At 45.4% G+C, this 25,150-nt stretch overlaps 1 protein-coding gene across 3 annotated transcripts in view; it reads right to left on the bottom strand.

Moving 5' to 3' along the window:
* The window catches only part of MYO7A (myosin VIIA), a 182,621-nt gene that overhangs the window by 111,395 nt on the left and 46,076 nt on the right, over positions 1-25,150 (bottom strand). Inside the window, exons 1-3 of one of the 3 annotated variants that reach the window (XM_075919508.1) lie at positions 6,668-7,283; positions 1,839-1,952; positions 391-543 (exon numbers count right to left, since the gene is read on the bottom strand). In XM_075919508.1, the coding sequence (XP_075775623.1) occupies positions 391-543; positions 1,839-1,952; positions 6,668-6,772 (372 nt within the window). In that variant the 5' untranslated portion in view covers positions 6,773-7,283. Of the gene's footprint in view, positions 1-390; positions 544-1,838; positions 1,953-6,667; positions 7,284-25,150 lie in introns of those variants that run through there. The other 2 variants (XM_075919509.1, XM_075919510.1) reach the window with 2 other exon arrangements.

The following is a 25,150-nucleotide window of genomic DNA, read 5'->3' on the forward strand; positions in this document are numbered from 1 at the left end:
GATCAATAGCAGCCACTTGACCAATTAGAAACTAGTCATGTTTCAGCTAAAAGCACAGCACCATAACAAGGCAGAACCTCCCTGTACTGCCTCAAGTGAGAATCTAGGTCCCCATGTGGGACTTAAATCCACTAGCCCAGAGGTGAGGGCACTCTGCATTTGGTCACATACAAAGAATCAGATTTAATTCACATTCAGAGGGATACATCCTTTCCCCAGCTCAGTAAATGCCCACAAGCAATGGCATCTCCCATCCTGCATGAGCAGCATGGAAAATTGGCAGCAGAAACGTCAGAGCCAAACGGGTAGGGCTTGGACCAGTTCAGGATATAAACGAACATAAGCACACAATAACTGGGGCGAGATGTCACTCTCCAAGGGGGCACTCACATAGATAAGATGCTCCCGGTAACGGATGAGCAGGTTCCGCAGAATTCCAGCTTCATTCAGGTCCCCCAGGCGGATCATGTCCTCCACCCCGTGGATAGAGGTCGGGTGCATGGGTTTGATGTGGCTGGCATTGTGGGGGAAAATCCAATGCTCCTGAAAAGAAAAAGAGGGAAGAAGTCAAATGTTAGCCTATGGCAAAATGCACCCTGAGAGTTTCAGTAAGGAGAAAATGAACAGTAGGGTTGCCAGGTGTCCAGTATTGAACTGGACAGTCCAGTATTTCGCCTCCTGTCCGGTAAAAAAAATTCCGAAAATACCAGACACCTAAAATGTCCAGTACTTTTTCTGATTTTTTTCCTGGCCAGGAGGTGAAAATCCCGGGCTGTCCGGCTCAATATGGAGGCAGCCTGGCAACCCTAGTGCTTATCGGGTTCCACAGGGGAGCCGTCTGGCCCCGTGCAAGGAGGGCCGCCTGTTAGGGCCAAAAAGCCTCACCATGTATTTCTTAAAGGGGTCACTCTGGGTTTGGGATTTTTTTGTTTGTGGTTTGGGTGTGGTTTTTTTTGGATTAACAACTCTCCAGGTTCTTTTTTTTCGGTATTTTTTCTGAAACCAGTTGCAGGCCGCAGACGGAGGGGGCTGCTGCAGGCCAGGGCAGCCCTCAGAGCCTCCTTCCCCCTGACAGGCTGCTGGAAATGAGGGTGCCACTGGAGGTTGGGACTGGCCCCTCACCCTTCCCCACAACAGGCTGCAGGCCATAGGGTGAGTGCTGGAAGCCAGGGCTGTCCTTCTGAACCTTGGTCAGTAGAGAGAAAAAGGCAGGTCTCTACCTAAGAAAAGAAACTGGTAGCCAAGAGTGGATGCACTAGCTGGACCATTCAAAAGAGGAATACAAGTGCATTTGCCCTGCAGTGTGACTGTGCTATTATTTCCATTTTACAGATGGGGAAATTGAGGCACATAACAGCTAAGTGACATGCCCAAGGTCATATATGAATTCAGCGGCACAGCAGGGAATTGAGCTATGTCTCCCAAGTGCTGGGTTAGCGTCTCAAGCCCTGGACCAGTCTTCCTCTCTACTAAAATAAATTGCAAACAGGAAAAGGCTTAAACAAGCCCCATTAAGTGGGTCTGAAATGGACAAGTTCTTCCTGGCATGGTCTCCCTTGTCAGAGTTATCCCCCTCTGCCCACTTTCCCTCCTTTTGTTTGTTACACCTCCTCATTGCATCTTCCACCTACGTCCTTGGGGGTTGGGGCTATCTTGTGCTGCGTGACCCTGATCTAAAATCCATGGAAGGTCAAGGAAAGAATCCTATTGGCTGCAGTGGGTTTTGGAACATGCTGTTCATTTATACAGCACCAAGTGCTAAATCCCATTTGGGTGCCCCCCATCTGACAGTAAAGCAAAGGCTACACAATCACAGTCCTCTTCTCCTTCATACGTACATTGCCTTCATCGTCCACCACCTGGATCTGCCCAGAGTCACAAAGTTTGACCACGGCTCCAATGGGAACATCAAATTCCCGACCGGTTTTGAGGTCCATCCATACATAATCCCCCTGAAATGAAACAGAGAAAAGGCAAGTTCTCAGTGAAGATGAATAAAAGATCACAACACTGCATGGGGCTACATGGGAGGACTAAACATTCCCATTAGAGTCATTTCTGAATGTTCTACTTCAAAATATGGGGGTAGCAGCGATGGCAGACGGCACTCCAGGCCCTTTAAATAGCCAATGCAGTCCCACATGGGGTGTTCCGAGTAGCTCTGAGGGCTGGCCGAGGTGCGTGTGGAGGGGGAACACACAGTTCTGAGAATTGGCTGCCCAGCCCCATCACTTTTACCTGAGGCTTCGCCCCTTCCTAGAGCATGGAGCTGGGTTCTCCCCCCTCCCCCGCAAACACACATACACATACCTTGCCCAGCAAGTCTGTCTGGCCCCTGTTCTCAGTCTAAGCAAAAAGTGCCTCTAGTGCAAGAATGACAGTGTGTCTAGAAAACCAGCTTCAGACACATCACCCAGCAGTCCCTGCTGTAGTCAATGGGAGTTTTGCCTGAGTAAGGACTGCTGGACTAGGACACTAATGTGACCCCACATTTCCTGCATAGGTTTTTAATAGACAGAAGCAGACTGTGAGGGACTCCAAGAAGATCTCACCAAACTGAGTGATTAATAAACGGACAACAAAATGGCAAACGAAATTTAATGTTGATAAGTGTAAAGTAATGCACACCGGGAAAAATAACCCCAACTATACGTACAGTATGATGGGAGCTAATTTGGCTACGACAAATCAGGAAAGAGATCTTGGACTTATCGTGGACAGTTCTCTGAAAACTTCCACACAGTGTACAGCGGCGGTCAAAAAGGCAAATAGGATGCTAGGAATTATTAAGAAAGGGATAGAAAATAAGACCCAGAATATCTTACTGCCCCTGTATAAAACTATGGTACGCCCACATCTTGAATACTGTGTACAGATGTGGTCTCCTCGCCTCAAAAAAGATATTTTGGCCTTGGAAAGGGTTCAGAAAAGGGCAACTAAAATGATTAGGGGTTTGGAACGGGCCCCACATGAGGAGAGGTTAAAGCGACTGGGACTTTTCAGTTTAGAAAAGAGGAGACTGAGGGGGGATATGATAGAGGTATATAAAATCATGAGTGGTGTGGAGAGGGCCGATAAAGAAAAGTTATTTATTAGTTCCCTAAATAGAAGAACTAGAGGACACCAAATGAAATTAATGGGTAGCAGGTTTAAAACTAATAAAAGAAAGTTCTTCTTCACATAGCGTGTAGTCAACCTGTGGAACTCCTTGCCAGAGGAGGCTGTGAAGGCTAAGACTATAATAGAGTTTAAAGAGAAGCTAGATAATTTCATGGAGGTTAGGTCCATAAAAGACTATTAGCCAGAGGATAAAATGGTGTCCTTGGCCTCTGTTTGTCAGAGGCTGGAGAGAGATGGCAGGAGACAAAATTGCTTGATCATTGTCTTCGGTCCACCCTCTCTGGGGCACCTGGTGCTGGCCACTGTCGATAGACATGATACTGAACTAGATGGACCTTTGGTCTGACCCAATACGGCCGTTCTTATGTTCTTATGTAATTACTCCTGTGCACAAGTTGCTCACCGGTGGCCCTCAAAGAAGGAAGAAGCAGCCTTCAATGAAAACATGACATTTTCTTTCCTGCCTCTAAACCTGACCCTGGGAGTTGCTGACCTTCCTCCAATTCCACTGGCAGGAAAGGGGGTTGAGGCCGATCTGCATGGTCTGCAGCCATATCCTTAATAGCCAACTAACAAGGGAAGTAAAACATTGCTAAACATGCATCACCCTTGTCATTACTCAATGGGACTGGAGAGAACTATTAACCCTTTGAGAGTCATAAGGTCCATATGGGAGGGGAGGACTAGATGACCTCTCAACCTTCCAACTGAATGCCCAGAGATGACACAGCTGTATGTTTCTTTGATTCTATGAAACCTCTGTCCAGAAATTGGCATAGAAGATGCACTGTACATCAGTGGTTTCCAATCATTTTAGGGTGGAACCTCCACCTTTTGTAACTGATTGCTAGATGGCTGTCCCCTCTATCATGCTAGGTCTTCTTGGGTATCTCCTTTCTTCTCGTTTCTTCCAGCGCTTCACTCTACTTGTCTTCCTCCTCATCCCTAGATGATGTTTATCGTCATTTTAAGTATGCTTTTTCCTTTATACTTTTAATGCTATTTTACATGTAAGCTCCCCCAAACCACCAGAAGGGTACAGGCTGTTCAGGATTGGTTAGGGTCCAGGACAGAGCTACATGCACTCTTGCTGCTAAGCAGAGCAATGTGCACAGCTGGAGTTAGCAAGCTGTTTGCACCTGCTGTCTCTGCCTCCTTGGACTGCTACCCTGGAAGCTGCTGCAGCATCAGGCAAGGAAGGCAGCTTCTTCAATGCCACCCAATCCACAGTGTGGTAATATAGTTGAGGTGGGGATCCAGGATCATGCAGCCTTCTTCACGCCCTGCAACTCCTTGAAAAATTAAGGTCAGATTCTCAGGTGGCAGTATTGAGGCACTGAATTAATAATAATAATCATCATCATCATCATCAATAATATTTGTTCACTGTTGTAAAGTGCTTTAGGATTCTTTGGTGACAGGGTTTATATAAATCAGTAAAGCAACAGATGTCTATGACAGCATTCCAGTTTACATCAACTGAGCCTCTGTTACTGTTTCAAAAAACACCGATACCAACACAGGACCTAACCACATCAACCACACCATTACGGGCTCTTTCACCTGCACATCTACCAATGTAATATATGCTATCACGTACCACAATGCCCCTCTGCCATATACATTGGCCAAACTGGACAGTCCCTACGTAAAAGAATAAACGGACACAAATCAGATATCAGGAATGGCAATACACAAAAACCTGTAGGAGAACACTTAAATCTCCCTGGACACACAGTAGCAGATTTAAAAATTGCCATCTTGCAACAAAAAAACTTCAAGACCAGACTTCAAAGAGAAACTGCAGAGCTACAATTCATCTGCAAATTTGATACTATCATTTTAGGATTAAACAAAGACTGTGAATGGCTAGCTAACTACAAAAGCAGTTTCTCCTCTCTTGCTGTTCATACCTGCACATCAGCTGCTAGACATGGGTCTCATCCTCCCTGACTGAATTGACCTCATTATCTCTAGCTTTACTCTTGATTGGAACTCTTTTCTTATGCCTGTATATTTATACCTGCCTCTGGAATTTCCACTACATGCATCTGACAACGTGGGTCTTTGCCCATGAAAGCTTATGCTCCAATAAATCTGTTAGTCTATAAGGTGCCACAGGACTTCTCGTCATTCTTACTGTTTCAAAAAAGAATCTAATAATGTGGCTCAGAATGCCTTCAGAAGTACCTGAGGGAAAAGGAAAATAATTCATACAATCAAAGAATTGGAAGGGATCTCGAGGAGTCATCTAATGCAGCCCCCTGCACTCATGGCAGGACTATTTTTAATCTAGACCATCCCTGCCAGTTATTTGTCTAACCTGTTCTTATTTTGAAATAACTTATTTCAAAATAACCTGGTGGTGTAGACAAAGCCCCTGACAGTTAAGCTTTTCCTAATATCCAAATTAATCTCTTTTGCTGCAATTTAAGACCATTGCTTCTTGTCTGATCCTCAGAGATTAAGAAAATATTTTTTTCTCCCTCCTCATAACAATCTGTTATATATGCCTCGTGAAACGAGGTTTACTGGAGCGGTCAACAAAGGCTTCCCTTGTCAACCGCGCCGTGTCTAGACTGCTGCGCTGTGCCGGATCAGCTGATTGTCGGCATAGTGCAGCGGCCATTTTTATTTTAATGAAGCGGGGATTATTTAAATCCCCGCTTCATTGACTATGTCAAGTAAACTACTTTACATGGCTCCATCGACGGAGCCATGTAGTCTAGACACACCCTTAGATTGCATGCTACTATATGACAACAGCAACAACAAATAAATCATTTGACTTGCTAACATACTGGATATTAATCTTCTAGAACTGCCCTGTACATACAAAGTAAAATGACATTTGTTAATACTGGTCAAAAAGAGAAATGTGATGGCATGGACTAACTCAGCCAGACTCCTACAGGACTGTAGGGCTCAACCTTACTGACTGTGTCACTTGTTAAAAATATCCATATGCCTATTTGGAAAATGCTTGATGCAAAGGCCACAGAAGTCACTGGGAGGCTTTTCACTGACTTCAATAGACTCTGGATCAGGTCCAATAGGAACAAAGACATCAGCACATGGATTTCGTGGTGATTAGCTCTTGGCCACTAAACAGCACTACCTGACTAGTCTGACATCACGACGGTTTGGGGTTAATTCAAGACATAGGGCACAGCACCACAAAACATTTATAACATTTAATAAATAACCCTCTCTGAGCCAACCATGTCACTAAATATTATTCCCAATAGCAGGCACTGTGCTAGGCAAATTCCAAACACTCCAATCCCTGCTTCCAGGGGCTTACAATCTAAGGAGAAGGCAAAAGGACAGGGAACAACAGGCAATTTATATACACATCAGCTCCATTCACTGTAATCAGCATGTGGTTTTTTTAAAGGGAGTGGATAAAATAGGGGCTCACACAGGTTGTACCGTGCCTAGAGGGCCACCAAGAAGGAGGTGCAGATGTGACAGTCCGGCACACGGACTAGAAAGGAGATAGGTTTCAAAGGAGTCTGAAAGTCTTTGTCAGTGACCTTTATCTTACCGATAAGAGAGTCAGGGGTTTCAAGGCTTGGTTGACATTCCGGAGCAATGCCCATTTGCCCTGGTCCTTCTCATCAGCATCCACCGCGCTGGGACATTGCTGCATGTTTATGAGTTTTGCCTCTTTAGCATCCTAGTGAGGCTACTGCACTACGTGGACCTCTTCCTACACATACTCCACTAGCTGGCAAGGAATCTTCAAAGATACCAGGTGGTTTGCTTTATGCATCCTGTTACAGAGCAGTTCATTCCTGTGCGAGGTGGTCTGTCCTGAGTTACAGTGTGGTTCTTGGAGAAGATCTTCTCCTAACAGGAGAGTTTCCATAGAAGACCTTACGGAAAGCTTCAGTTTTTCAGGTGGTCCACCACGGGAATATGACGGAACTATCCCAGAGTACTTTGCATGGTGGGACTCTATACACTGAGCACACAACAGAGTGTTTCTTCATTTACAAGTCCTCCCAGCGTCTCCAGGAACGGGTAATCTTTGGTAGGAGATGTAAAGAAAACTATAACCAGCAATTCAGACTTGAGGCCTTCTGAAAATGTCACTGTAAGATTCAAGGCAAATCTCTATTTCATCGTGACTTCTTTCCCTTCCTTTCTCAGTGAAATAACTTGTCAGCAGCTTGATGTTTTTTCAGGTCCGGGACACTGAATACTCTTGGATACTTATTAATCCACAAATGTAGTCAACTCCATGTAACACATGGCTTTTAATTAACCTAATACCTTGCAATACCAAATTAACCAAAGCGCAGTGGGAACCCAAAACCAAAGGCCATCTGGATTTTCTTTAAACCGATCACCTACAGTAGTTCCATAGCAACTGGATTTTAAATAATTGAGTGGAAGGTGTTCTGAGATGCATTACTTATGTAGCTTATGGGATAAGTCAGGCTAAACTATAGATTGAAATTACCTGCAAGTGCGAAGAATGATAATGTAAAAATTACAATCTGTTTTGCTCTTCTAAGGCCCAATCCTGCAATCCTTGCCAATATGAGTCATCCAGAGCAGTATTCTCTTAGGCTGTGTCTACACTGGCATCCCTTCCGGAAAAGGGATGCTAATGTAGCACTTTGGAATAGGCAAATCCGCGGGGGATTTAAATATCCCCCTCGGTATTTGCATTAACATGGCTGCCGCTTTTTTCTGGCTTGGAGATAAGCCGGAGAAAAGCGCCAGTCTAGACGTGATTCTCCGGAAAATAAAGCCTTTTCCGGAGGATCTCTTATTCCTACTTGAAAGTAGGAATAAGAGATCCTCCGGAAAAGGCTTTATTTTCCGGAGAATCACGTCAAGACTGGAGCTTTTCTGTGGCTTATCTCCAAGCCGGAAAAAAGCGGCAGCCATGTTAATGGCTTGAAAGTAGGAATAAGAGATCCTCCGGAAAAGGCTTTATTTTCCGGAGAATAACATCTAGACTGGCGCTTTTCTCCGGCTTATCCCCAAGCCGGAAAAAAGTGGCAGCCATGTTAATGCAAATACCGCGGGGGATATTTAAATCCCCCGCGGATTTGCCTATTCCAAAGTGCTACATTAGCATCCCTTTTCCGGAAGGGATGCCAGTGTAGACACAGCCCCTAGGAATATTTGTATGAATAAAGCCTGGGCCCCACCTGTACCTCTCCTCTGAGGACCTCGACTCACAGCATACATAAGAAATAGGACAGTCTGGGATTAAGATTCCTAAGGACAAGACTCAGTGGGGCGGATTGCATTCCAGCATCTTCATCAGCTCCTGCTACACATCCTAAAACTCCTTTCTCCACCCCACTTCCAAGGGACCAGTTCAGGGTTCCACTCACCTGGCCAACCATTGCTTGCCCACGTCGAGCAACTTAAAGTCACTTTGCACCACTAAGGCTTGTCTAGACAATCTGTGCACAGCAAGCTGGAGTGTACAACTGCAGTGCACTAGCCTGTAACATATGGTGTCTACGTGGATCCTGCCGCTGGCAACTAAGGGGCTCACATGGACAATCAGGGCGTGGCGAACCTATTGCATTGTACATTTGCACCCCAGCTTGCTGTGCACTGTTTGTCTAAAGAAGCACTAAATGGCTCTAGCTCGGTGTAGGACAGGGGTGGGTAAAAGGGCCTCCACAGGCCAGGTCCGGCCTGCCAAGTACATGGATCCAGCCTGGAAGCCCTGCCGCTCCCCCGTCTCCAGGCCAATCAGGACCTCGACTCACTGAAAATAAAAAATTATTGCCCACCCCCGATGTAGGATCTGGTCCGCAGTCCCTGCCATAGAGCCCTCTAATTAGAATCTGATCAGACCGTGAGAGGACAGACCAGACCTGTAATACAGTGTACAAAGACCAAGCACAGGGACCAAACCCTATGTCCCTGCTCAGTAATTATCCTTTCTTAGACAAAGCATCCACTGACACCACAATTCCATCGACTTCCCATGGGTCCTGTCGGGCTGTGGAGATGTTTTTGGTGGAAGGGCTTATAGAAGAAGTCTGTTTGAAGGAGGCCTTTGCATGTTTCCCAGATGGCACACGGTGATCATGGGCAACAGAAATCCATGGGTATTCAAAATCCACATGCAGTTTTTAGATTTAAATTCCCCTGCTGGCAGATTACCAGCCATGACAACTGTAGTATCCCTGCACATAAGGCAGATGACAAATACCTTACACGAGTGTTTCTCAACCAGTGGTATGAGTTGAAGTACTTGAGAGAAGTCTGGGGGGTACATCAACACAACTGAAATTTGGAGAGAACTGAATTTTTGTTTTAGGTTTATAGTGCTTTATTATTTTTGTACTTTTTACACCCAAAAATGTCATTGCTTGCCCGGCTACAATTAAGATGTTTAAACAAATGTGTTGCAATGGTAGAAAAAAATTGTCTGAAAACTGGAGGTACTGGGGGTACTTATAATTTTTTTAAAGGGTGTACTTACGATTTTTTTAAAAGGGGTACTTTTTAAAAAAAGGTTGAGAAACACTGCCTTATACTAGCCCATCTAACCCCTGTCATTGGAGTAGATCAGTAAGAGTTATGACCATTAATAATTACCCCTCACACCACTCCTGTGAAGTAAGTACTCACAGACCTATTTTACAGAAGAGTAAACTGAGGCATACAGAAGTTATGTGATTTGTCCAACATCACACAGAGAGTCAGCAGCAAAGTCAGGAATAGACCCAAGGAGTCTTGAACCTCGTCCTTTTGGCCTAATCACTAAACCTTTCTGTCTCTCCCTTTGGATGGATGTGTAAAGGACATAGAAAAGTGCCCCTTTCCCACATCTTTCCCAGTCACCTTCTTATTTGGTCCACAGCAGTATATGGCAACACATTTAGTTCTTAGCTGGGAATGAGCCTTCGTAGCTTCCTTTTCTGATTTGTGCTGGGTTGCGGCTTCTCCCCTCAGTATAATCTCTGCACATAGTAACAGCACAATTTTTCAGCGTGACAAACCCAGGGAATAAGAGGATCCTTTGCCTCCTAGCTGAGAGACTGAGGAGCTGCTCCCCTTTCCTTCTAGGCATGTTTCCACACTGTGCTTCTGGGGGAAGAGGGTTAGCCTGCACTTCTCTGGAGACCATCACACATGTCTCAATCAGCCAGAGGCACATGTATCTGAGGCTATGTCTAGACTGCAGGCTTCTTTTGGAAGACGTTTTTCCGGAAGAGATCTTCCGAAAAAACTTCTTCCAAAAGAGAGCGTTCACACTGCCAAAACGCATCAAAAAAGCAATCTGATTTTTCAAAAGCTAGCGTCCACACTGAATGGACGCTCTCTCACATTTAACCTGTAATGGCTATGGACGGACTGGCCACCAGGGCACCTGTGCTTTTTCCGCTTTCTTCTTCTTGCGAAAAACTCCCTCTTCCCCATCCACACACACACCTTTTTCCAAAAGAGCTCTTTCAGAAAAAGGTTTCTTCCTCGTTAAAAGAGGGTTACCAATGCCGGAAAACCCCCTCTGTTCTATTGATTTATTTTTGAAAGAATGCGATTGCAGTATGGACGTAATTGACATTTTTCGGAAAAACAGATGTTTTTCCAGAAAAACTCTGTTGTGTAGACATACCCAGAGTTACAGGACACACTGGTTTCCCTTAGCAGGAGTCTGAGTGCACGGCCTCTGCAGCAATCCCATCCAACTGAGCCTGGAAATGAAGCCCCTGGCCTCTAGCATCAAGGGATAGAGCAGCATCCTGTCACCAGGCTGACCCAGGCTTCTTTCCCTAAGGAATGTTGGGCTACATGTAGAGTGGATAATAAAGGAATCCACCTAGGGGAATGAGGAAACAAAGGGATTGGAGTCAGCAGCATCACCACCCGTTTTAGATTACAGCTCACTGTGGTAATACTACACCCGCTGCCACAGAAATAGATGTGTGAGCTGGAGGGCCATTGAACACTGCAGATATTATTTATCACTAGCAGATGTACCCAGCATGGCTCGGGCCCTTAACTGAAGTAATAGGTTGTGGGTTTTTTTGGGAATAAAAAGCAAAATGTACATGCTTTATTTAAATAATAGGGCTCAGTGCAGGCAGTGGGGGGTGCAGGAGTCAGGGCAGGGGTTAGGGGCTCAGGACAGGGAGGTGGGGTGGAGGAGTCAGAGCACTTGGGGCGTTGGGAGGTGTATGGAGAGTTTAGGGCAGGGGTTGGGGGGTGGAGTCACGGCAGGGAGTGGAGGGGAGCTTAGGGCAGAGAATGCATTGAGTCAGGGCAGAGGGTGCAGGTGGGGAACTCAGGGCAGGGAGTTGGGTGTGGCAGGACTCAGGGTAGGAGATAGGGTGCAGGAATCAGAGAAGAAGCTTGGGGAGGGGGCTCAGGGCAGGGTATAGCGGTGTAGGAGTGAGGGCAAGGGGCTGGGAGAATTGGGGGGCTCAGGGCAGGGATGGAGGGTGTTGGAGTGAAGGCAGTGGGTTGGGAGCTCTGGGCACAAGATTCAGTGGGGGGGGATTCAGGCGAGGGGCTGGGGTGCAGAAGTCAGGGCAGGGTTTTGGTGGGGGGACTGGAATCAGGGCAGGGTCAGGGGACTTAGCACAGGGGTGGGGTGCTGGAGTGAGGGCAAGAGGCTGGGAGGGATGGGGGCTCATGGCAAGAGGTGTAGGGTGCTGGAGTGAGGGCAGGGGTGGAGGACTGAGGGCACAGGGTTTGTGGGGGGGGACTGAGGGCAGGGGATAGGACGTGCAGGATTCAGGGCAGAGGGCTCAGGATATGGGGCTGGAAAGCGGTGGGGGAGCTTACTGGGACTGCCCGTGGTGGGGAGGGTAGCATTGCTTTAGTGGTGGCTCTTCCCAGGGGCTGGAGCTGTGGTCGGGTTTGGGTTGTGGAGATTTTTTTTAAATGTCTCTGCTGCTCTGTGTCTGTGGCTGTGTCCAGACTCCATGCCTCCGTCGACGGAGGCATGTAGATTAGCCAGATCGGAAGAGGGAAATGAAGCCGCGATTAAAATAATCGCGGCTTCATTTAAATTTAAATGGCTGCCCCGATCTGCCGATCAGCTGTTTGTCGGCAGATCGGGAGAGTCTGGACGCGATGCCCCGACAAAGAAGCCTTTCTTCATCGACACAGGTAAGCCTCGTGAAACCAGGCTTACCTGTGTCGATGAAGAAAGGCTTCTTTGTCGGGGCATCGCGTCCAGACTCTCCCGATCTGCCGACAAACAGCTGATCGGCAGATCGGGGCAGCCATTTAAATTTAAATGAAGCCGCGATTATTTTAATCGCGGCTTCATTTCCCTCTTCCGATCTGGCTAATCTACATGCCTCCGTCGACGGAGGCATGGAGTCTGGACACAGCCTATGTTAGAGAAGGAAGACTGAAGAAATGCATCTTGCACTCCTAATGGAAGATGACAAGATCTGTAAACTTATCTAGCTTTCATGGAAGTTTGTTCCACAGCTGCAGCCCGGCTTTTGAGAAAGCTCTGTCCCCTGCACAGATGAGCTTTATCCCCATGGCAGAGTTCCTTTGACTCTGTAAGAAGTTAGTACAGACTGAACCTCTCTAATCCAGCACTCTCCGGTCCGGCAACATCTGTGGTCCGGCATGATTTTAGTTAGCCAGATGTCCTTTTATCATGGGTGTGGCCAAGTTTCCCTGAGGTTCCATAAGGTTTGTTTGCAGTCATCAGTCCTGTGCTGTTATGTAGCTCTAATTTACCCCTAAAGGTCTTCTAGGAGCCCAATAAGCGGTGGACATGCTGGTAATGCTGCTAGACAATATTAATCTTCCATGGTTCAGCAAATTCTCTGGTTTGGTCAGGTCTCAAGGGTGCCAGACTAGAGAGGTTCAACCTGTACACGTTTCCAGATCTCGGCTGTTTGAATAACCCAGTCATTAGTGTGCAGGCTGCTTGTCCTGAAAGAATAATAAAAATAACCTCATTTGAGAGGTGCATGAAATGAAGGGGATCTTGTTTGCTTTGATTCCTGAAAGATTAAATCTAAGTTGCTCTGCATGAGCTTCACATATATGGCCCTGTCTACTGGGTAGAACTGATCAAAATTTTAATCATAGTTTTTATTCAGTTGGAAATGCAGGTTTGTCAAACTCAAAAACATTTCACAGAGACAGTTCAATTTCATTTTTTTCACAAAAAACTGAAACATAAAAAAGTATATTCAAAACAAATTGTTTCATGTTATTTCAAATATATTCATCCCCTTCCCATAAAAAAATAAAACAAATTCTGAAAAAATGCAAACTATTTTGAATGGTCTGAAATTATTGTATTCAGATTTTTTGCAGAAATAAAATTAAATTTTTGATTAGTTGTAATTAGTTAATTTTTCTCAGAGGTGAATATTTAAAATATTTTTTACTTTAATTTTATTTAAATAATTTAATTTGATGTTTAACGTAATTCAATTTTAATATTTTGAATATTTTTCACGTTTTAGTTCTTGAGATTCATGATCCTGAAGATCCACTCTGCTTTAACTCATTTTTTTCAGAACACTAGTCATGATTTTTAAAGCCTAGTCTATGAAGTTTTTGAACCAGTATTACCATGTTGGTTACAGATGTGATTTTTTTTCTTTTACATTTATAGTTATACTGATATAACCATAAGTGGACACAGTTATACTGCTATAGAACATAGGAATGGCCATATTGGTCAGACCAAGGATCCATCTAGCCCAGTACCTTGTCTTCTAACTGTGGCTGGTGCCAGATTCTTCAAGGGGAATAAACAGAAAACAATTTATCAAGAGATCCATTCCCTGTTTTACAGTTCTAGCTTCTAGCAATCAAAGGTTAGTACATCCAGAGCACGGTGTTGTGTTCCTGACCATCTTAGCTAACAGCCAGTAATCAGCCTATCCTCCATAATTTATCTAATTCTTTTTTGAAGGTATAAAGATACTAGTATTAGCTATAAGCCCATTTACAATGGTATGACTATATCCCCACTACAGGGGGTTGTACCACTGTAACTATACTGGCATAGCACGAGCACTACACTGGTACAGTTAGAGCAGAACAACTTACAGGCTGTGTCTAGACTGGCATGATTTTGCACAAAAGCTACCGCTTTTGCGCAAAATCTTGCTGCCTGTCTACACTGGCTGCGAGTATTTGCGCAAGAACACTTATCCCGCTGAGGGATAAGCCCTGTTGCGCAAGTATTCTTTTCCATTAAAAGTATTTGCGCAAAATCTTGCCAGTCTAGACGCAACCACAGTGTATAGACAAAACCTAACATTTAAAGTACCGATTCCATTTTATGGAAAAACCTGAGGCCGTGTCCAGACTCAGGGGTTTTTTCGGGAAAAGTAGCCTTTTCCCGAAAAAACTTCCCCTGCGTCCAGACTCAAGCCGTGTTCTTTCGAAATTATTTCGAAAGAACGCGGCTTTTCTTTCGATGGCGGTAAACCTCGTTTCACGAGGAAGAACGCCTTCTTTCGAAAGTTCCTCTTTCGAAAGAAGGTGTTCTTCAATGTAAAGAGGCTGTCTTCGAAAGAGAGCATCCAGACTCGCTGGGTGCTCTCTTTCAAAAAAGCGGATTTCTCTTTCGAAAGATCCGCCTGCAGTCTAGACGCGATCTTTTGAAAGAGGCTCTTTCGAAAGATGCTTTCGAAAGAGCCTCTTTCGAAAGAAGCCTGCAGTCTAGACATAGCCTGAATGAGAAGAAGTTAAGCCTGCCCTTTGGTAACACAATTGTTATCTGCATGCCAAGTAAATACAAACAGCACTGTCTTCTCTATCATACTCTCATTAATCACACACTGATGCATTGTTGTGGTTAATGCAGAGGATGGGAGGAGGAAAACCTCACAGATTAGTAAAAGATCAGATTATAGTTCAGTAACTAACATGTCCATGAGGGTGGTGATGTCACTGCTTCATAGAAATGAAGCTACACAGCCAAGGGCTTTAAAAATTATTAGAAGGACTTAAAATCACAATGCTGCCAACATTTGTGATATTATTCTACGTCACAAAATATGTGATGTGTGTTTTTTAAGGTACCAGTTATGGGAACTGAAGCGGTTACATGAGAGTATGAGCTTTTTATTTTTATTTTTTAAAGATAAGTTTCTAGACTTCACGGTTGTGGTCCAAAGCTTGAACAAATGAAGTGTGTTCAACCCTTAGGACTTAGAAACCAGAAGCCAAATGGAACAGAAAATGTATTTTTTTCAAATATGATTTTAAACCCAATCTCAAGATTTCGGGGGGTTTACCTCATGATTTTTTAACTGTTAGGACTGGTAATACATATTAATTGATGAGGACCGTGAGAAAAAAATCCAAACGGTCTTCAAAATAAACAAAAGATGTAAAGAGAAGTGCTCCTGATTGAGAGTTCTTAGCCAGTTGCCTGAGCTCTGCTAAGAAAGCCCCCTTTCTCATCATGCTTGAAGAATTTCCCCCAATTGATTTGCTATTTGCCCCCTGGAGGCAGGAGATGGAAAGCAGCCAGTCTGCTCTATGGTCTATGCTGCAGTAGAAATACCAGCAGTGCCCTCTATTGTATATATTTAAAATTACAGAACACAATAGTAAGCCCAAGATGTTGTTTCTTGGAGATTTCTCAATGGACTTTAATTCAACTCTCAAACTAGTGATGCCTAAGGAAAGTGAGGAAAAGATAAGCAGGAATGTAATCCCAAATATTCACACTATGGTAATCTGACAGAAAGGCTTTGACAGAATACAGGGAATTCAGAAAAGAGCAAGGAGGCAAGCAGGAGGGATTTACGAGGAAAGATTACAAGAATTAAATAGGTAGGCTAGTTAGCTAATGGCCACAGGTGATAGAGAGCACATACAAGGGAATGAAATCGATTAGGGAGGTTCAAGAGGGTACAGAGAGGAGTAATTACTGTTATTTGTATTGCAGTAGCACTTAGAAATCCCAGCCAAGATGGATACTGCCATGGATAGGGCATATACACACACACAAAGGAAAAACCATCCCTTCCTCAAACACCTTTCAAATCAAGGCTGATTTTCAAATACCTAGTGGGTCTGGGTGCAGCAACCTTCAGCAATTGCTAAAAAAAAGTATGAAAATCAGGCTTTATAAGGAGTCTTAAACTGCATACCTAAAATCTGAGTCCCTCCCAGAAACACAAGCCATGTTTGAAAATCTTGGCCTAAATAGGAAAGACATTTGTTTTGGCTCGGACTCATTGCCACAGGACAAGAACTTGGTTGGAATGTGAAAAGGATTGGATATTCATCTGAATATCATCCAGAGTTACACGAGGTAGCAGAAAAACCTATAAGGGGGATAAGCCATTGTGGATTTGGGAGAGAAGCCAACTGTTAACTGGTTGGAGTTATGATGCTATTTCCCCCTGTGACGTTATCTAATTGAAATATTAGGCATCGGATTAAAATGTGTTACATGGCAGAAAGGGTTAACAAGCCCATAGGCTGAATGACCCAGGGCTGACCTTGGAGGACTTGTTGGGAAGATGTTAGATGAGAAGTGGGCTATTACATTAGGTTAGAATCGTTGACATGCAAAGTTTCATTCTTAGAGCTCTAGAATAGTAGGTGTTTTTATGATGTGACAAAGAATCCTTGTCTGTTACTATCGTTTGGGTTCAGGATCAGAAGGGAATATTAACATTTATGATGAACATTGATTGAAGCAGGATTATTAGTTATATGTCTTTTTGAAGGTTGTGGTAAACTGTATGTGAACTGTATGTTTAATGGATACATTACCTGTGCTAATTGCCATGGTGTCTGAGAGACAGAAGGTTAGGTCTGAAGCCTATTGCACTCTCCCAGGCCCAGGGGCTACTGCAAAGGTATAAAGGCCCTTTGGACAAGATCCTTTTTATCTCATGTCTCCTTGGGTGCTCTTGGGGAAAGCTCAGGCCATACGAAAACAGATTCCCATGATATCCTGGGTTCCCCTTTTTAATGGCCATTGACTTAGAGTCTCAGTTCTGCTTGGGGTTTCACACAGGGGAAACCTAAGCAAAAAGGTGAAGTCCTAGCTGTTGTCTGGAATCACTCGGGGTGTGGATTGCTTCTGTTTGCTCAGTGTGGCTATGTTTACACTATAGCCTTTTCCACAAAAACATATGCAAATGAGGCAAAGTGTGGAATATCGCTGCACCTCATTTGCATCATTAATAAGGCTCCATTTTCGCACAAGAGAGGGGTATTGTAGACATAGCCTGTGTGAGGAGGGAGCTGATGAGAGAAAGTATAGTGGAGAATCTGGGAGAAGAAAGTGTAAGCAGATACCAGGAGGAAGAACCACCAGTAAAGATGGTGCTGGGAAAGGCTGTGGGGAAGTGGCACAGGGTTTCGTAGCTGTCACATAGCTGTTACAAGAAACATTATAGAGAGCTGCTATTACAGGGTCCCAGGGCTGGAACCTGAAGTAGAGGACGGCCCCAGGTTTCCCCTCCCCCCACCACTAGCCCTCCATTTCAGCACTAGAAATAGTGTTTTTGGCACAAGTGTTTGTCCTACCCTGTACCACTGGGAGGGGCCACAAAGACTATAAAGTTTGGTTTCACATGCTGGCCAATGATGAGAGGAGTTCAACAAACCATAAGCCGGTGTCTAGGTTGAGGGCTGCTGTGAGCCCCTGAGGCAAGTCATCCGCCTGAAAGCACAGGACCCACTGAGATTAAGGAGGAGCTTTGCCAAAATACTCAATACAAATACATCTCAGTCTGCTTCCATAAAGAAGTTGCTGATAGTTCTCAGCACATAATATAACAGCAGCATGTAAACATGGCTAATTGCTTCCTATACTTCTCACTGGACACAAGCATTGTCCAACTGTAGGTGTCTAGTTCAATACAACAAGCTGTTTGCCTTGCACAGACTCTAACAAACAGATTTATGGGTTTGCCATGCAGTAAAACACCATTACAGAGTGATTTGCAGATCATAATATTGCAGCATGTGACCTTCAGCGCTGTTAGCCAGCAATGGGGCTGGCAATTAAGTGAACTGGCCCGTCCTCAGAGAAGCACATAAATCGTTCACATTCCATTCACGCTAGCGGCACAAAAGCTCCTGAGCAGAGATATGGAAAATGCTGGCTGGATTCCGTCCTTGCTGCTGTCAATGGGAGTCTTGCCTTTGACTACTTCAGTGGAGCAGCATTCTGCTCTCCCCCTTTTTGCACACAAAAAGCAAGCATTCTTTTCCCCAAGGCCCAGCCCAAGTGACTGTGGGGGAACGGAGGCAAGAATCACCCTCATCTCCTCCCCCCGCCCCACAAGCTGAAGAACAGGAGTGGAGCACGACTCCATCGGAACACCGGTAGTAATCTCCACAGACATACCATAGAAGAAATAGCAGCTTTGCATAGGAATGGATTTCTCACCCCATCTTACCCAGAAACCTCCCACCTCAACAGCAGGAAGGGATCCCTTTGTGGACTTGTGCTCCACACCGGGAGTTATGAACTCAGGTCTTGAGCCAGGCCCCATTGAAGTCAATGGCTCCCAGAGTGCTGGCTTCTCAATTTTCTCTCTTTTTGAGCAGCAGTTGCCAGGGAAAAGGAGACTCATGTCAACAATTGAGGAAGAGGCAGGATATGCCTCAAACGTCTCATTCTCAGATTTGCTAAAAAACCTAACTTGTAAGTGGGCGTCCTATTGTAATGGCCCAGAACACTAACCCCATTGCAGCAGTTACTGTGGTTAGTAGGCCAGTAGTTTTGTAGAATAACTGAGTATTTTTTTTAAATGTATTTATATCTATTTCATTGTCTCGGTTCATGTACGGCATTCTTCACTATAATGGCTGTGTACCGGCTAACAATAACAGTCAACATACCAGACTCTCCCGCCCTTTGTCTGCCTACGTGAATAGCTTAAAAGTAGTGCTGGTTTTAAAAAAACCATTGATGGAACATTCAGAAAATGCTGCTTTGCCAAAATCAAAATGTTTTGCTGGAACATGTAGATTTCAAACAAATGGTTGATGGAAACATTAAAAAGGATTATTCAGTTTCAATTTTCTTTTTTTGTGTTATTGTTTCATTCAGACATGTTGTGTTCACTATTTAAATAAATATAAAATTTGTATTATAATGTCTTGACATTATCAATTTTTTTCAATAGGTCATTTTGATGTTTCTGAATCAAAATATTTTGAATTTCTGGTCCACACAATATTTTAAAATCTTGTACTGAGAACACACTTCTCAAAATATCAGAATTTCCCACAGGACAAATGCCGTTTTCTGATCACCTCCACTGAAAGGGTAGATATATTTTCCCATTTCTTTACCTGCACCACCAATTGTCTACAATTGCATGAAGAGTACATTGTGAGAAGGATAAAGTGAAGGGTTTCCTGGGAACTCTGCTGTGAAATCCTGGCTCTGCAGACAAAATTATGATGCTTATTCAATGTGGATGAAATTTTGTCAAGGCTAGGTCTTCAGCCTAGGTTCCCCCAAGGGTGCGTGCCTGCATGGGCACGCATAAAGAATTTTAATCCTGCCAACCTCTTCAGTGGAGCCGTGCAGCAGAACTCCCCTTCCTCGGACCTGGAAGGTAAGCTACTGGCGGTAGGCTTGGTGAGAGAGAGGGGGGGCAGGGCTGCATGGTGGCTGCTCAGCTGCTCCCGGGGTGGGGCTGCGTGGCGCCTGCCAGAGCTGGAGCCTGATTTTAGTGCAGCTGCTCCAGATGCAAGGGCCAGAGGATAACGCAGCCCAAGCCCTGGCCCAAGGAGCAGCCACCATGCAGCCCACACCAGGAGAACCCGGCTCCAGTCTTGGGGAAAGGCTGAAGCTGGGGTCAGGGCCACGTGGTAGCGGCTTGGCTATTCCCGGGGTGGGGCTGCATGGTGGGCGGCTGCCCCATGTGATAAAGCCAGTTGTCCTCCCCAGCTAGGCACTAGCAGGGAGCAGTTCAACTCAGCACCAACCAGGCAGGGGTGCACCTGTGTGAGCCTCTTCCCAGAGCATCTAGCACATGGACTGGCCTGTTCCTCAGAACCAGGTAGGTGCCAGGCTGGGCTAGGTGCCAGTGATGGCAGGCTGGGTGGGTACTAGGCTTGGCGCCAGGCAGGGGGTGCCAGGATGGATGAGTGCCAGGCATGGTGCTAGCCTGGGAGGGTGCTAGGCTCAATGCTAAGTTGGAAAGGTGCCAGGATGGGAGGGTGCAAGGCTGGGCGAGTGCTCAGGTGGGATTCAACCAGGGGCTGCCAGCTGGGGAGCTGCCAGGTTTGGAGGGTGCCAGGCTGGATGCAAGGTTGGGTGCTAGCTGTGCTAGATGGGGGTGCCATAAAGGGGTGAAAGACTGGGGGGTGCCAGGCTAGGATGGTGACAGGATGTATGCCAAGTTGGAAGAGTGCCAGGTTGGGTGCCAGGCAAAGGGGTCTGCAGGGTGGCTGGGTGGATTGATGGCAGGGAGAGTGCCAGACAGGGAGGGTGCTAGGCTGGATGGAAGTGAGACTGGGTGCCAAGCTGGGTGGTTTTCAGGGTGGGTGGATCAGGGCTGGAGCTGCAGCCAGGGCTGTGTGATGGCTGCCCTGCTGCTCCCAGGGCACCAAACGGCAACATATATATTTGTTAGTAACTGGTGGGTACCACGGTGGCACACATCTGAACAAGCCCACATGACCTCAATGCTGGCGCACAAGACAAAACTGACTCTGCTTGTAGGGATAACATATTAATGTATTGAAAATGATTCCTCCAAATGGAAGTGACTCCCCATAATTTGTTCCCCACAACTTAGTGTTTAGATTTATTATTAATTCTTCTTCTTATTATTATTATTATTTGTTAAGATTGTTAAATGTTTAGATTTATTATTATTATTGTCCCTTTAGAATATAATGTATTAGGTAATGTAACTTAGAACTGTTAAAAATATAATCCTATGTAACCAGAAACAGCCCCCCCCCCCCCCCCCCCTGTGCTCCAGGGCATGCTCAAGCTTGTGCAAGGGGCTGCTTGAAATTGACATTGCAGAGATACATTGTAACAATGCATTGTCAAGCCACTAACTCTGCTATGGGAGCCAAGCCCTGTAATTGACTAAGGCCATTGTTACTTAATTGAGGCCTGTTCTCTTTAAAACATTGTAACTTTATTCAGCACTCAGAGAATGTTTTAAGCAATACCACCCAGAAACTTTCTGTAACTACAACTCTGATATATGTAAAGTTATTATTACCAGAAACTTTTTGTAACTACAACTCTGATATATGTAAAGTTATTATTATACAAAAACATTGTATGGGAAACATTAAGGAATGTATGTAAGAGAGAGAGAGTGCTTGGATGATGAGTGAATGGTTCTAAGAGGTGCCAGCCTGAGAATACAGCAACAAAGGGCTGAAGAAGGCGTCAGGTGCCAGTGCAACCAAAAGGTGTCAAGTGGAGAAACTGGAGGTCCACCCGATGAGATCACTGATGAGCACCTGGCAGCCACCCTGGAGACATCAGCATGATACAGCAATTTCCATAGACTGGCATAGGAAGAAATTCCTATAAGAACTGGACTAAAAAACAATGGAATCAGAGTCCAAGGTTCTGCTGCCAGCCCACCAGGAGCTTCAGATGCGCATCTGATCAGGACTTCGCTCCCCACTACCATCACTTGTGTACAGAATACCTGGCCAGTATTCTGTCACAAGCAACTTCCAGGCTGGTAACTATACACAGAACTTGAATGAATGGATGTATGAATGAATGGTTTATATATATATATATAAGTGTATAAGGGTTAAGTAGTGTTAGGAATAAGTAGTTAAACAACGTTGTTTGCTTCTATCTTTTCTTTATTTTTTATTATTATCTTTACAATAAATGTGGCTTTTTGCCTTATCCCCCTCATAAGATCCTGCTTGCTTTTATTTGGTACAACATGCTCACGGATGGGAAATCTTAGCGGGAACACTGTCTTCAGCATGTGCAAATTGCTGTGTCTGCCTTGAAATTGATGCCGATTATACAGGCTGAGGCTCTAGCTCCAAATATTTTGCAAAATTCATGACAATGCCAGATTTTTTAAGTGATTCCACACTGAATATTTGCAGAGTGCCATGTGTGGAGTTCTGGACCTATTGCAGGCTAAGCAGCTTGTGTGTATGACTTTAGTTTAGGGATGTAGAAGCTTAACTAGTTACCAGGTAAGCATTAGCCTTATTGGCATGCTTACCCAGCGGTCTGTTAATCAGAGGGGTGGGCAGGGTAGCTGGAGCAAACCCCACCCCTGACACAGAACAGCAGGACCCAGAGCAGCTCCCCACCCATGGCATGGCACGGCACGGCGGGACCCCAGCCAGCTATTGCAGACCCTGCCCATGGCACTGCATGGCAGGACCCAGGCCAACCAGAGCAGATCCTGCCTGCGGCACAGCACTGTGGGACCCTGGCCAACTGGAGCAGCATCCCACCTGTGGTGCAGAATGGTGGGACCCCAGCTGGAGCAGTCTCCTGCCTGCAGAGGTCCTGGCTGGAGGGACCCACCGCCTGCAGTGGGCTGGCCAGACCCCAGCCACTGTGCACCAGTCCTTCACAGTTAACCGAGTAAAGATGACAATTTTATCATTAAACTGGTTAACTAGTTACACCCCTACTCTAGTTTTAGTTGCTGCTGAGAGTACTACAGGGCATCCCCGCTATAAGTCACCCCAGTATACATCTGTTCCACACTAAAATCATTGACGCTTGTAGGAACTGATACATTATAATTCCTCCCATTCCCTGCTCTTAAGTCACACAAAAAAACACAAAACAAAACAATTTGCACAAATGGAAGTCAGCCGCGGGAAAAAGATTCCCCACTTTAAGTTGTTTCACTATACGTCCAAGTTTTTTGGAACGTGTCTTGGACTTCTAGTGAGGACGACCTGTATTCAATGGATAGCGATTTAAGGAAAGAGCACTCAAAACCCAACAAAAAACAGCTTCCAGACTTTTTTCTATTTTTCATAATGAAGTGAACAAAGACAGAAGTACTCAGCCCCTGGCATGACTCATTATATAAAAAAAAAGACATTTTAGTCTTTGGGATAGTCTATATCACGGGAACAGAAATAAAGACACCGGATTTGCTGTTGCCTTATACCTATGCCATTTATGCTGATGTGATGTGGGTGTAAAACATTATCACATCAGGATAGCAGTATTTCATGTTCCCAACACACAGTCTGAGTGAGTGCACACTGTGCAAAGCAAAGGACAATTAGTACCTTGCATTATTCCCCTGCTCTGGCACAACTGAGTTGGTTCACCATGGGCAAGTCATTTAATCACCTTACAATGTACGTCAATGCCCTTCGACTTGTAAGTTTGGGATACCAATGCTTCCCTACCCCAGGAAGTACAGAAGTGCTAAATAGTGGGTGCAATTAGTATAAAGGGAAATAAACCTTAATATTGATAACCTCATTAACACGGGTCCTACAATGGACAGGTACTTCTGCTGTTATTTCCACTCCAATTCATCTGACGAAGTGGGTTTTACCCATGAAAGCTCATGATTCTCTATATTTTTGTTAGTCTCTAAGGGTATGTCTACACTACAAAGTTAATTCAAACTAACAGCCGTTAGTTAGAATTAACTTTAATAGGCGCTACACAGGCAAACCGCTAGTTCGAACTTAATTCGAACTAGCGGAGTGCTTAATTCAAACTAGGTAAACCTCATTCTACGAGGACTAACGCCTAGTTCGAATTAAGTAGTTCGAATTAAGGGCTGTGTAGCCACTTAATTCAAACTAGTGGGAGGCTAGCCCTCCCCAGCTTGTCTGCCCCCCTCCCGGCCCTGGAGCCCTTAAAGGGGCATGGGCTGGCTACGGTGCCCGTGCCAGGTGCAAGCCTGACAGCACCCAGCCAGCAGACCCTGCACCTGGCACGGCACGAGCCAGCCACCTGCTGCCACCCAGCCCTCCGCCTCTTCCCGGGACCAGGCTGGCGGCTCCCAAGAGCCTGCCCGGGGCCACAAGAGGCGGGCGCCCGCCTGGTCTAGTGCGGACATCGTGGACCTCATCCACGACCTCCGCACTAGGCACAGGAAAGTGGCCGTCTAGGGCAGGATAGCTGCCAGCCTGGCCACCCAGAAGCAGGTTTGCATGAAAATCAAGGTGGTCCAGTGAGACCCCCAACCCTGAGCCCTGAGCTTAGAACATAAAAACATAAGAACGGCCGTACTGGGTCAGACCAAAGGTCCATCTAGCCCAGTAGCCTGTCTGCCGACAGCGGCCAACACCAGGTACGCCGGAGGAGATGGACCAAAGACAATGACCAAGCCATTTGTCTCGTGCCATCCATCTCCAGCCTTCCACAAACAGAGGCCAGGGACACCATTTCTACCCCCTGGCTAATAGCACTCCATGGACCCAACCTCCATGACTTTACCTAACTTCTCTTTAAACTCTGTTATAGTTCTAGCCTTCACAGCCTCCTGCAGCAAAGAGTTCCACAGATTGACTATTTGCTTTGTAAAGAAGAACTTTCTGTTATTAGTTTGAAGCCTGCCACCCATTCATTTCATTTGGTGTCCTCTAGTCCTTCTATTATGGGAAGTAATGAAGAACTTTTCTTTATGCACCCTCTCCACACCACTCATGATTTTATAGACCTCTATCATATCCCCCCTCAGTCTCCTCTTTTCTAAGCTCAAAAATCCCAGTCTCTTTAGCCTCTCTTCATATGGGACCTGTTCCAAACCCCTGATCATTTTAGTTGCCCTTTTCTGAACCTTTTCCAAGGCCAAAACATCTTTTCTGGGGTAAGGAGACCACATCTGTACACAGTACTGAAGATATGGCACACCATAGTTTGATACTTCCCCTCCTCCTTCTTCCCCTGGCTTCCCCCTTCCAGCTCCCTCCTCCCAGGTTTCCCCTTCCCCTCTCCCACCCTCTCTCTTCCCCTCTCCCACCTCCTTTTTCCAGTCTCCCCAGAGGTTAATCCCCCCCCAGTTTTGTTAAATAAAGAGAGTTTCTATTTTTGAACACATGTGTCCTTTATTTTGTACATCAGAAATGGGGGCTAGCGAGGGGTAAGTGGAAGGAGGTGAGGGAGGAATGGGGTACGAGC

This window comes from Pelodiscus sinensis, chromosome 1 (genome assembly GCF_049634645.1).
Source record: "Pelodiscus sinensis isolate JC-2024 chromosome 1, ASM4963464v1, whole genome shotgun sequence".
In the NCBI taxonomy this organism is placed as follows: Eukaryota; Metazoa; Chordata; order Testudines; family Trionychidae; genus Pelodiscus; species Pelodiscus sinensis.